At 41.9% G+C, this 13,804-nt stretch overlaps 1 protein-coding gene across 2 annotated transcripts in view; it reads right to left on the reverse strand.

Annotated features, from left to right (window-relative positions):
* Positions 1-13,804, reverse strand: part of SYNJ1 (synaptojanin 1) — an 87,517-nt gene that overhangs the window by 13,154 nt on the left and 60,559 nt on the right. For both annotated transcript variants that reach the window (XM_079922458.1, XM_079922459.1), the window contains exons 19-24: positions 13,162-13,279; positions 12,847-13,062; positions 9,911-9,989; positions 5,242-5,404; positions 1,440-1,649; positions 13-120 (exon numbers count right to left, since the gene is read on the reverse strand). In XM_079922458.1, the coding sequence (XP_079778584.1) occupies positions 13-120; positions 1,440-1,649; positions 5,242-5,404; positions 9,911-9,989; positions 12,847-13,062; positions 13,162-13,279 (894 nt within the window). The remainder of the gene's footprint in view (positions 1-12; positions 121-1,439; positions 1,650-5,241; positions 5,405-9,910; positions 9,990-12,846; positions 13,063-13,161; positions 13,280-13,804) is intronic.

A 13,804-nucleotide genomic window follows, 5' to 3' on the forward strand; every position in this document is an offset into this window, starting at 1 on the left:
ATGGTTTGTTACCTGCAGGCGGAGGCGGTCTTTGTGGGGGGGCTGGACGCGCAGGAGGAGCAGCCGGGCGGGGAGGGGGGGGCCGCTTGGGCTCCAGGGGCTGAGTGTCAACAGGAGAACCTACCGAAAAAGTACCTGAGGTAAGAGGATCACGTTCCAAGTGGATGTGAGCACAAAGGTACTTTCTATACGCGTATGATAAATTATTTTGCTAATTTTCTAAATTTGTACTACAGTGTAATGTCACACATTTCTGGTATCAATAACATAAGCAGTTCTGCTACTACATTACCCTTTGGTACCATGAGAGCAATCAGGCTAGCTCTCTGTGGACTTCTTACCCAGGCCCCAGGTGCTGAAGGGGATTTATCGAGCGGCCCTATTAAGACAGCACAAAGGGGGCTTCCCTGGTGGTGCAGTGGTTAAGAATATGCATGCCAATGCAGCGGACACGGGTTCGGGCCCTGGTCTAGGAAGATCCCATGTGCCGCGGAGCAACTAAGCCCGTGCACCACAACTACTAAGCCTGCGCTCCAGAGCCCACGAGCTGCAACTACCGAGCCTGCATGCCACAACTACTGAAGCCCGCGTGTCTAGAGCTTGTGCTCCAAAACAAAAGAAGCCACCGCAATGAGAAGCCCGCGCACCACAAAGAAGAATAGCCCCTGCTCGCTGCAACTAGAGAAAGCCCATGCACAACAACGAAGATCCAACGCACCCGAAAAAAAAAAAGAGAGACAGTGGTTATATTATTAAAAAAAAAAAGATGGCATGAAGTACTGTGTGAGTTAAGTCATTTGCAGTGTACTGGCCAATAGAGAGAAGAAAAAGAAAAGGGTGTCTCTTCTCTCTATACCCTGGCTTATCTTGAATTTATTGAATGAAGCCAGTCCTCTAAGAGTAGCATGGGCGAGCTAGAGAAGTTTATGAAATGGAAGGTATTTTCTGAAGACATTGGTTAGCATGGAACAGTGACTAAACCATGTAACGTAACAACCTCCAGAGATAAATCTTCCAACTTTGGAGAAGTCATGACTATCAAGTTGAATTCAAAAAGTATATCTTGTCTCTTTCTGCTTCATATTATAATTTAGGTAATGTACAGATAGACAGTTAAGCCCGAATAGTTATGGGTCCTGACTGTAACGATAGAAAATCATCAACGATAAGACATGGACAAGCCTGGCCACATAGAAAAAGAACTAAGAAAAATTCTCATCTAGTGGCAGTGATGAGTATCCTTTCCATTTAGGGCTTACCATCTGCGAAGTTTCCTCTTTCGTATACACAGAAAACATGCTACACTTCAGCCTATGGATATGAAAGTTAAAACAAAAATGGGTCTCCAAAGGAGAGGCAAAGGCATCAGAGGTTTAACCGTCTAAAATCAAATGCATTAGCCAGGGAAAGTCATACAAAACTTTAAGTAAAATACACACTTTGTGAAGCTGGGTGACCGGGTGTTCTTGATGGAGCTCGACTTGGTCTCACGGGAAGGGAAGGCACAGGCCCCTCTGATATGGTAGGTGACTGGCAGGGACTGGTCCGGGGTGAAGAACTTGGGGAAGTGCCAAGGCCAGAACTGGAAGATGGCTGGAGATGCTGAGGAAGGATTTCCTCTACCTCAGCACTGTAGTCATCAACATCACCTGAGAAAGTGCAAGGTCAGCCAAGGTCAGCCAAGTTACCACCATGTTAACTTTCTCAGAGATTTTTTTCACCAATCTAGGCTTTAAGGGGTTATATACATAAGATAAACACATTTAACATTATGACACTTCAAACATATATAGGTTAAGCATGTGGGCATATATAAAAATTTTATACATATAAAAGTAGAATTAGTGCAAACGCTCTTACAGGAAATGTAACTGAAGATAGTCTTCTGTTTCAGAGCAACAGGAGGCCGGTGGTGACTAACAGCTGGAGCTGGGTTGGCTCCAGAGCTTTCAATATTCCACTGAGCAGCTGTCTCAGTGCTGGCTGACTTGGAAGCTTAATGCTCTCCCTCCAAACCTTCCTTCTCGCCCATGGAACTGCCCGCTCCCCAGTGCCCTCAACTCAGGTCCTGCCCTCGCAGTAGACAGGCTCTCACGCGGTCACACACTTTCCCCAGAAGTCTCCTCGCTACTCTGTCCCCTGGACTCCCCCAACCTGACATATACACAACAGGGGGGAGTTGGTTCTCCCCTGAGATCTCCTCACCTCCTCTTTCCTTAGGGTTGGAAAGTGGGGTCAGGGTGCCCCTTGCAACCCAATTCCAATTGCAGAACTCAATCTTCCAAGCCTGAACGAAAAGGCCTATTTCCTTGAGGCTGCGCCATCACGAATTTATGTAGCTCCCTCAACCCCCGCTTGCCACCATAATCTCCAACCTCCAGCCTTCTGGTCTCTTGCACCCATTCACTGAGGACTAAGGAGAGAGCAAGCTGGTAAGCTGGGTCCTGCCATCTTTCTGGGCGACATCGAAGTCCATGTGGTCAGCCCATCAACAACCTGATGTCTTTTCCCTGCTGATGCTCTCCTCCACTCCTGGCACATATGCCCCTTGGAACTGCAGTGCCTCTGAAACGGTGAACTCAGAACACTGCCCTCTGACCACCACTTCCCAGACTTCCACTCTCGCCCTCAGTTACTCTTTCCTCTTTTGACTTCACCAGGATCCAGGCCTTTGATTTTGTGTCTCTGCATCTGTCTTCACGTCCTCTGGTTCCTCAGCTCGGCCGTTCCCCTCCTGCACTATTCTTCCATCGCGCCTGCATCAACTCCACTGTCTAACCTCTCCATAACTGCGCACCTGGGCTGCTGGGTGCTGCGGCCAGAGACAACCACGTGGCCCCGATGACTGAAGCCATGTTAACTCTGTGGTTTTCAGCCTCATCTGGGCTCCCAGGGCTGCCTGGTAATTCCACAATTTCCTGGCTGGCTCTCCCTCTGACCCCTTCTCAGGAGCTTTATCTTGAACCTTCTCAATTCTCCTGAAACCATGAGTTGCCCCACTCCTTAAACTTCACAGAGAAAAGGGTAGTCTTAAGATGGGACCCCCTCTCTTCAACAATCTGGCCCCCAACTGGAGCCTAACCACGTGGTTGGCACTCAGGTATTTGTGGATGGAAACAGTGGGGCTCTGCCCACCCCCGTTTTCCCAGGGACCGTGTTCTGCCACTCATTCTGCCCTGCCCCTCCCCAATGGCGTCAGCCCTTTCCATCAGCACTAAGCGTTCTCAAGCGTCCCCATTTCAAAATAACACTCCCTGGAGCAGCTGCCTTCCTCTCCCTTTCCCCCGCCTTAGCCAAACTTCTGTGAAGAGTTGCCTACAGACACTCTCTGCACGTCTTCGCCTTGCATCCACACCCCGATTTACCACCATCTGCCTTCTTCACTCCACTGAAATCACTCTCCTGAATGTCACCAACAGCCTCCTCCCCGGGACTAAACCCAAAGGGCAGGCTGCGGTGCTCACTTCTCCTTCTTGCCACAGACCACTCTCCCTTGTTATCTTTTCTTTTCTTGATTTTTAAGCTGCTATATTCTCCTGGCTCTTTGACATTTCTGGTTCTTTCTTCTCATTTTCCTTTTATGGGCAGCCTTCTTCTGCCTGTCCTTGAAGTCTGCATTTCTGTTTGATCCCAGGACCAGTCCTCTCCCATCTCTATCTCATCCTCCTGGCCAAGCTAATAAAAACGCATGGCCTTAAACTGTCATCAGAGCTGCCTGATGGGCCCAGAGCTCTCTGCTGAGTGCCAGGCCCACATACCACAGCCTACATCTGGGCCTGATGGACCCTACAGACACCTCAGACTCAACATATTCAAAACCAAATCCACCTCCCATCCACACCCACTCCCCCTGCACAAGCATACTTGCATCGTCTACTTAGATCCTTTTTGTCCCCTGAGGTCTCTGCACATTCCTTCTTCCTGGTTCACGCCTTTCTATCCTCTTTAATCTAATTCTCACTCAGTCTACAGACTCTCAATTTCAGTTTCTCTGGTAGAACTCTCCCGACTTCCAACTCTAGGTCAGGCAGCTGCCCCATGAACTACTGCAGCATCGTTCACCAGTGCATTGATGTCACATGATTACAATTGCCTGCTTACTTGTTTGTAACACCAACTGAGCTGTGAGCTTGGGGAGAGCAAGGATGACATCTGTTGAATTTACAGCACCTAGCATGGACCTGGCACATGAAAGGTACTACATAAATGTGTGGACCAAGTAAACAAATGAACAGTGAAATGTGAAAGTGAGATGATTTTCTGAGGTGTTCAACTCTTAAATGCGTTATCTAGACATACAGGGTATCACAATATGATGCATTGTCATTTTATAAACTAAGGTATGCATCTTAATGGAAAATATGCTAAAATAATATAGCACATATATAGCATTAAAAAGCAAAGGCATTTCTTAATCACATTTAAGGAAATTACTATATCGAGATAATCTGTCCCGAACTCCAAACTTGAAATGATTACATTTATATGGCTGGGTTCAGTTTCAAATGCATGTGTTCCTAGCCACTTTGAGAATCTTTTAAAATTACTTTGAAATATATCCTCTTTTGAACAGACTTGTGGTTGCCAAGGGGGCGGGGGGTGGGGGAGGGATGGATTGGGAATTTGGGACTAGCAGATGCAAACTATTATATGTAGAATGGATAAACAACAAGGTCCTACTGTAAAGCACAGGGAACTATATTCAATATCGTGATAAACCATAACGCAAAAGAATATGAAAAAGAATGTATGTATGTATGTGTGTGTGTGTGTGTGTGTATAACTGAATCACTGCTGTACAGCAGAAATTAATACAACACTGTAAAGTCAACTATACTTCAATAAATTTTTTAAAAAAGAAAGCAATATATCTTCTTTTGTGGTAATTATTCTTTTGTAGTGATTATTTTGAACGCATTTCAGCACATTGAGCTTCTACTTTTCTACCTTAACTACAATTAGGGGGACAAAACCACACACCAAAAATACCACTTTGTGCTCTTACGACACAAGGACATAAACTAACATTTGGAAAGGTCTTGACCTTTGCACAGCAGAATGGCAAACACATTTAAGTCTGGGTACAAGCAAAAGACACACAATACGATGCAAAACAAAATCTCGTTAATATTGCTCTCAGTGTTACAAGAAGGAAGAGAAGGATAAACTTGGAGACTGAGACGTTACTGATGGGAAGGAAACATCTTGAAGGACAGCAGTAAATGTGTTCAACAAGCAGACCTTCCATATCGAAGTCGGCCGCAACCTCCGCGTCTTCACCCAGCAGGGTGGAGCTTGTTGAGGACGGCAAGGGGACGCTGATTTTCTCTAAACTCATTTCTTCTTCCAAAGTTTTGATCCAGTCTGGACTCTTTAAAGTAATAGTTATAGTCCGACCCAATAACTAGTTGAGTAAAAGAGATACAAAATAAAAATTCATTGCATGAAAATTCACTATCTTGGAATAAAGTGCCTGCCTCAGTCATACTACGACAACAGTATAGGCTTCATTCAGCTAGACTCAATTCAACATAACCATTTCACATATACTGTATTTTTAACTAATTTTTTGTTTTGTTTTGGTTGGGTTTTGGTTTTGGGGTTTTTTTTTTTTTTTGGCCGCTCCACGTGGCTGGCAGAATCTTAGTTCCCCGACCAGGGATCAAACCCGGACCCCCCCCTCTGCAGTGGAAGCGCGTAGTCCTAACCTGGGAATTCCCTTAACTAGTTTCAAATGTCCCCAATCCTCCCTTTAAAAGCCTGTGTTGCTAAATCTCAGGTCTTTCTTAGGATGCACACAGATTTAAGTTTCCTTTGCTGCAGTAAGTATCTTTCCCTGGCCAGATATAAATTCACTGACAACTCTACTACATAATTTTATACTTCCTATGATTTTGATTCACAGATTAAATAATTGTTCCTACATGAGACAACTAAAGAAAGGACAGTAGAAAATCCTTAAAATAATTGCCCTGTTCATTTGGGCCTTCCTAACTTGGTGTAATGGTCTTGAAAGGTGCTATACTGTCAAAGTAGTTTCAGCATTTCAAACGTCAGAAGAATATTGAGAGAATTTAAGACCATTTTAAATCTTCAACAAAAGTTAATCATTCTGAAAACAGAAAGACTGGTATCTGTGAAACTGGCACCCTGCCTTTCCTATAAATGTGAGAAGCTTTTAGACAAAAGTATAATCTAAAACAACCAACATATTATAATCAAGTTACACTGTCCTGTGGATGTATTAAAAAAAATACTTTCCTTACGTGCTATTGACATTAGAATTCTTTGAAGGCATAGGCTGGAGAGGTTGAAAGCTGCTGGCCTGAACAGCACAGCCGTGTTTAATAGGAATTTAGTGTCCATCCTGAGCTTTGAAGTCAGAGTCCTAAGAACTAATAATTCTTTACTCACTTATTAGACCAAATCAATTAAATTTCAGAACTTGGCAACAGGCTTCATATGCCATTTGTTACTTTTTAAAGTCAACAGCATTCTTTATATAATGTTCACCCAAGAATACTAACAAGTATTCTTAAGCCTCAGTCACTAATAACGGGCTGACTAATAATAACTAAAATAATGGCCATTTAAGAGGCACTTCATCAAGAATATCCACTTGGCAGAGATCAGAGCCAAATGAAGAGAAAGAAATTTAGACGACAGAAAAGAAAATGCTCAAGAAGGTCATCCTTCAGGTTTGTCCTGCTTACGCTATATACTTTTTCCAGACTCTCCCCTGGATTGGAAGTGTTCCTATTAGTCTTGCGTCTAGAAGATTTCGGGCTGAAACAGTGGTACTAACAAAGATAGACTAGAGGTTTGGAAATGTCTAACTTTCAAAAGGATAAATCAAACATTATTATGGGGCTTCCCTGGTGGCACAGTGGTTGAGAGTCCGCCTGCCGATGCAGGGGACGCGGGTTCGTGCCCTGGTCCGCGAAGATCCCACATGCCGCGGAGCGGCTGGGCCCGTGAGCCATGGTCGCTAGGCCTGCGCGTCCGGAGCCTGTGCTCCGCAACGGGAGAGGCCGCAGCAGTGAGAGGCCCGCGTACCGCAAAAAAAAAAAAAAAAAAAAAAACATTATTATGCACTTTCCCAAAACATTATTTTTTCAGAATTTTGAAAATCTTTTAAGGGAGCTAAGGGTGGGTCCTTTCTAAGAGCATAACATACATGACTAGACTTGAGGGTGAGGAACAGAGCTGAAAAGAAGGGAGGAAAAAACCAAACAAGGAAAATTATCAGGGGAAAGACAAAAGAAATATTCAGAAAGGGAATAAGAGCTGACAAAGAATGCCAAACTGAGAGCCGCTCTTAAATATTTACAGCACCATGGGAGAAGGAAGGGCTTTTTAAGATATCAAAGGTAGAACTAAATTTAAAGATCAGTTATTTCCATATGGTGAAGACACAACAAAGTCATAAAGCAAACTGGGAAGAATATCTGCAGCATGTTATGAAAAGGGATTAACATCAAGGGAGCTTCAAAAGATGAATAATACCCCAGGGGAAAAATGAGCTAAGGTCACAAACAGCTCGTCAGAGAAGTACAAAATGACCAATGAATTAAAAGAGCTAGCAATCAAAATCTTAACACAGAAGTGATATACTACTTCTAGTTTTTCAGACGGTCAAAGTTAAAAAACATCCAATACTGATTAGAATGTTGGATGTTAGGTAATCCGAGGCATAATACAACTAGATACATTCCTCCTGAAGAGCAGTTAGCCAACAAGTATCAACATTTAATATGTTAATATCTTTGTCGTAGCAAATTTACATTTAAGAATTTATCTTAAGGAATAATAGTTAAGCATGCAAAGTTAGAGCGTACACAGGGGTTCCCTGGAATGCTGGTTTTAGTAATTAAAAGTTGGAAACAGCCTCTTGCCTTCCAAGATGGCCCACACTCTGTCTATGGAGTGTGTATCTCCCTGAATAAACCTTCTTTCACTTTACTGTGTCTTGCTCTTGAATTCTTGCCTGCACAAAGCCAAGAACCCACACTGGGCGGCCATCCCAGGGACGCAGACATGACTTGGGATGTGACCATCCTCTCGCACCCCACTCTCTCTCCTGCAACATCTTTCCTGGCACCCAATGCGGGGCCTCCAAGGCCATAATCTCGATCCGCCTGTTGGGCTATGGCTCCCCTCTGAAGGGCGGCTGGGACTTACCCTGAGCCACGTAGATTCAAGTAGCCCGTTAAGTGGCAGCTGACGTCGCCTGCAGGATCTGGCAGAGACCAGTGCTCTGGCCGTGAAGAAGCGCACTGAGGCCAAGGCTTTTCCCCCTCAGTCTTTCTCATTCTCCTATTGCTCTATCTCTCTGGACTTGAAAAGATCCACCCAGACGACCACCAAACATCCAAATTAAGACTGCGCGGCAAGTAACTGACAACTTGGTTGGGTCTAAAGAACTCCTGCCAGGGGGCTTATCTGGTGGCGCAGTGGTTGAGAATCTGCCTGCCAATGCAGGGGACACGGGTTCGAGCCCTGGTCTGGGAGGATCCCACATGCCACAGAGCAGCTGGGCCCGTGAGCCACAACTACTGAGCCTGCGCGTCTGGAGCCTGTGCTCCGCAACAGGAGAGGCCGCGATAGTGAGAGGCCCGCGCACCGCAATGAAGAGTGGCCCTCGCTTGCCGCAACTAGAGAAAGCCCTCGCAGAGAAATGAAGACCTGACACAGCCAAAAATTTAAAAATAAAATAAATTTTAAAAAAAGTTGGAAACAACCTAGATGTCTATTAATAGGAGTTTGGTTAAATAAATTTATATATTTATCCACATAATAAAATTAATTTTTAATTAATTTTTAATTAAAATGCAGTCATTAAAAATGACATATTTGTTCATATAGAAAGATGTCCATGATATGTATATCTCATTTTTGTTAATATATATGTACATGTATATGTAATCCCATTTGTTTTAATATATATATATGCCTATATGAAGGTTTAGAAAAATTATTTTATAATGGTAGGACCACAAGTGGTCTTTATTATTTCTTCATACTTTTCTGTGTTTCTTAATTTATTTTTGCATGAGCGTATTACTAATGCATTTGGGAAAAACAAGCAAAACCCTACAAAATCTGTTTCAAAAGCAATATACACATGGAAATCTTTTTCTCCAAGGAAGTGGAAGTTATGTAACAGAAGAGGAAGCTCAGGTAAATCTTTACCGAGTTGCCTGCTGTTGGAGAAATCAGGCCTGGATTTTAGTCCATCCTATCTAGTGACCATATACTTAGATATATAGGATTTGTCTAAAAGCATTCAGAAAAAACTAATAGACATAGCACTTTACAGCAGTAAAACTATTCCAGGACATTGATGTAAGTTTCCCACAACCAATGCCATTTCAAATCGTAGGTTAGGAATATCTCCACTAATTACAACTTTCTAAAATGCCTCAATGGGATGGATTTGTTATCTACGGGAATTATTTCACCTACGCTTGAAAAAGGGACCTGGGTACCACAATCCAAGCCAATAAAACAAGTTCCTTGGAATAATGAGCACATTCCTCCTTTGTTTTCTTGTAAGTGAAGCATTTTCTTCCATTTGCTAGAAATCTTTTCTACTATATAGATGAGCCAGAATATCTATTCCAATTAAACATTTTAAAGTTTTATATAAGAAAATATAATAAAATAAAATTTGGTAGTAAACATGTTTTCTTCTTAGTCTATATCAATGATTAACATCTCTAGGGCAGGACCAAAATAATCCTAAATTAGTCTGAAATCTAGTCTAAATAATAAATATTAAAGCGCAATACTAGGTCTTTTATCCTCCTGAACTGGAAACACATTTAGATAATTTGCTGCATGTCTCTAAAAATACAATCTTCAGACACTTAATTACAGAATGGTTAAGACTCAACAAATGCTACCTTACCTCTTTACCATTCAGGCTCAGAACACTCAAGGCAGAGCTTCCCTCCAAAAATGTAACCCACATTTTATCTTCTACAAATCTTTAAGGAAGGGGAAAAGAAACATAAAAAAAATCATAATTAATACCTAAGGTATAACTAGCCCAATGACTAGTCCAATGATTATCGATTAACAAGGGCTTATAGAGGTCAGAAAGTAAGAGCGAGAGCAACAGGGCCAGCGGTGACCTGGAGAGGGCACTCTTTCCCTAAAAGCATTCAAATTCAAATTTCTTTCAAATACTTTGTTAATAAAACAGCCTGCCAGAAGAAATGGACCGGTGGACCTCCAATTATGATCCCTGCTAATCCAATCCTTCATTTCATGGACAAGGAGAAAAAGGGCCAGAGGTGAAGTGGCTTGTTCAAAGTGACCCTATGAGAATAAAATACAGGGCTAGGACACAATGCTCCTGACCCTGTAGTCCAGTATTATGTATTTTCACTGTCTCAGTGATTTTCCTGAAGCAAATTTCCTTTGACCAAGAAAGAAGACAGGGAGTTGTCACAAAAACAAAAAAACAACTGATATCCGTCAATCAGACTGGCCCCAAGGAGCCTTAGATTATGGTCTTTGTTTTTATTCAATGACAGGCATTTAAATGACTTCAAAGGCCTGTGCTATCATTCTAAGTTTATAGTTTTGAAATAAGAAATAAGAAACCCCCAAAAGGAAAAATAAAAAGGACACTGGAACAAGCTCTGAAGGAGCTTGAGATGGTCACTGATACATAATAATGGTATCATGAAAAAAGAAAACAAATTACAACATTATCAGTCTTATTTACAGAAACAATTTTACTAGTTGAACTACTCCCAACTGTATAAATCAGGTTCAGAAATCCTTGCAGATTTTTCAGATGAGAGACAGTAAAACATGTACATGCGTACATACCCCCCCACACAAAACACAGGTAAGAGACAATTTCTTTGGCATAAAGTTCCTAAATTGCAGGATGCTGCATTTGAAAGACACAGGGACATCATTCCTACCTAAAGACCATGAAGGGGATCTTTTTCAAATCGTTGGCAATGGACCAGATCCATCCTCCAAAGGTTATAATCACTATCAAAAGGCTGCATTTACGCTGCACCAGTCTCCCCCACGCCAAACCCTATTTGTTCTCTGATACTGGTACCAAAGCGTTTGTGGCCACGTGGCAGGGCTAATTTCTTGGTCCTATCCTTACGTGGCAATGTGCCCCCTATACATTTTGAACTTTAACAAGAGATTCTGGTTGTGATATCCATGGATTTATGTAGGACCTTTTAGAAGCTGTATTTTCTTCCTTTTTTTCACTCACGAGGATAAAAGCTTCTAGACTTTTCCCCCAATTAATACAAGTATCTAAATTTGCCCCATCTACATTTCCAGGGGATCTCTTACTTACATATAAAGACTTCACTCATTCCCTAATGGTTGCCTTATTCCAGAGCAAAAAGTGATGATCAGTTTAGCCTACCAGTGACAGTAGTCCTGTCCTTGTTTACTTTCATCGTCTGCTTTTTCTATTCTAACTTGGTTGTCTAAGGTGTAACAACCAGAATATTCCAGGTGAGGAGGCACAGCATGGTTTTATAATGCTAGGATAATGCCTTGTTTCGTTACCAATTCTTTTTCCAATGATAACAAGCATTTTGGGGAAAGTTTTCAGCTCCAATTTAACACCAAGTTCTTTAGAGCCTAGGATATAGGCAGACAGGTCCTCTTCCTGCATCAGTCTTTCATCCGTTATGCACACTCTGGGTTCTCTCTGGCCCAGTGCAATATTTTCACTTGCTCAAAAGGGCATTTATCTGCTACTGTGCTGCCCACTCACACAGTCCATGTGATGCTCGGTGGTTTGGCATTTCTGTACTTGGCAAAGCTTACTGTCATCTGGAGATTTCACCACGTACTCGCTAGAGTCTTAAGATCTCTAGCCATTTTTTGCTTCATTTTAAACCTTTGGGGTAGACCTTTGTCAAATGACTTCAGGTTAAGTCTAAATACAATTTCCTCTCTATTCGCCCATGTACTCTCAGAAAGGAGAGTAAGGTTTCCCAGGCATGCTTCTCACTCCAGAAGAAACTACCCCATCTTCATTCTGTGGAGTATTCTGTGTAGCATCTAGGAAAGCCACTACACACATGCTGATATTCCCTAGATTCCAAACAGGAATTGGGTCTTCCATTTGTCCTCTGCTCTGCCACAGCACCTAATATAGAGATTTGCCCACTAAATAGCTATAAAACATCCCTAAATAAACAGAGGAACAGCACAGAAAGGAATTGGATAGTACCTCTTCCCTATGGAATTCAATACATGTTATTCAGTCTCTCAAGATTGCTGGGCATTTGGAATAGGCCGTTTTTTTAAACCACACAAGAGGCATCTGGTTCTGCAAAAGGCAGATGGTTAAGTCAGTGATGGAAACCAAGACGGGAAAGAATGACTCCTGACTATTCACCTGGCAGGGCTGCTCCTCCATCAGATGGAAATTAAACGACTTAAAATTACAGAAAACATCAAATTTCTTAAACCGAGGGCAGAAAAGTCACTCCGCTTTACTCCTGTCACTCCTTAAAAAAATGAAATAGCAATCACATGTTCATTCTTCTGTAGGGCTCACATGTTATAGCGTATAGGAATCCTGAGAGAACACATCTAAATGTGCCCCTATTCTTGTCATCAGTTGTTCACATCAAGTGTTGCTACTCAACTTCAAACTTTCTAAGTAGCAAGTCCAGTTTCAAAACCTATGAGCTCTTTGAATAATAGTTCTATAGTATGATTCGCCTTCAGTTCGGAAATACAAATACTCATATGCTATTCAAATACTAAATAAAGTGATTTCTAACACAGAAAATATTATTTACAGATCATGAGCTGCTTTTGGACAATACATATTTTACTTACCTTATGAGTATAACTTCACCAAAATTTGTAAACTGTTGCAGAAGTTCATCAATCAAAGCATCATCGAAAAAATTATTTTCTGGTAGAGAACTTTTGATGGAGACCAACACCGTACCATCTGGTGGACCCTGAACGGCAATTACTTCTTTATAAATGTTTTGCCTCTCTTCAGCTTCCACTTCAAATATATCGATGTCAATCAGGGCAACGACAGGCCTTAGGCATAAAGGAAGGAAGATGTGTTAGGAACATTTAAGGAAGGATGTATTTCAAATAAATTTCAAGCACAATTAGGAATACAGAGACTGTTTAAACCTATGGTCAGAAGTCTTCAGCTCGGCCCTTCCGTAGTGCAGCAAAGTGCCAGGAGTCCACGTGTAGAGGATTTTGCTTCCATCTTGAAAACTAGCATTTAGGAGATCTAAATCTTCAGCTGCAGTCAGAATAAAACAAAACATAGGAGAAGCCACCTGAGCATGACCAATCATGTGGAGCTCGTTCATTTCACTGGCTTCAGTTGCCTGAGGCTGGGAAGCCAGACACACTTGCTAACAGGCAAGAAGTCTAGACACCGTTAAGTTAAAAAGGTTTCTTGGTGAGGTTATCATGTTATGCTTTACTTAGTTAAAATTAAGATGAGCCTTTACTCTGAGGCTACTTAAAGGCCTGTGACCAGAGAGTGTTTCAAAAATAACTGAACAGACAGGTAGCAGTTCAAAATATCTGCAAACCACTTGAGTTATTCAAATTAGAAATCTTAATTAGCATTCAGTTGACAATTCCGTAAAAATGTTTCCCTGCTTCTCTTTGTATGACACTACACCACTGAAAGAAAACAAATTGAAAAATTAAAGTATTACAAGCAAGTCTGAGAATTTTTTTTAAGTTTTATATTTAAATTGAATTTATTTTATTCTAGATAACCTGTGTTGAAAAAAAAAAGTAGTCCTCCTCGCCT

Source organism: Stenella coeruleoalba (assembly GCF_951394435.1).
Source record: "Stenella coeruleoalba genome assembly, chromosome: 5".
NCBI classification, from domain to species: Eukaryota; Metazoa; Chordata; class Mammalia; order Artiodactyla; family Delphinidae; genus Stenella; species Stenella coeruleoalba.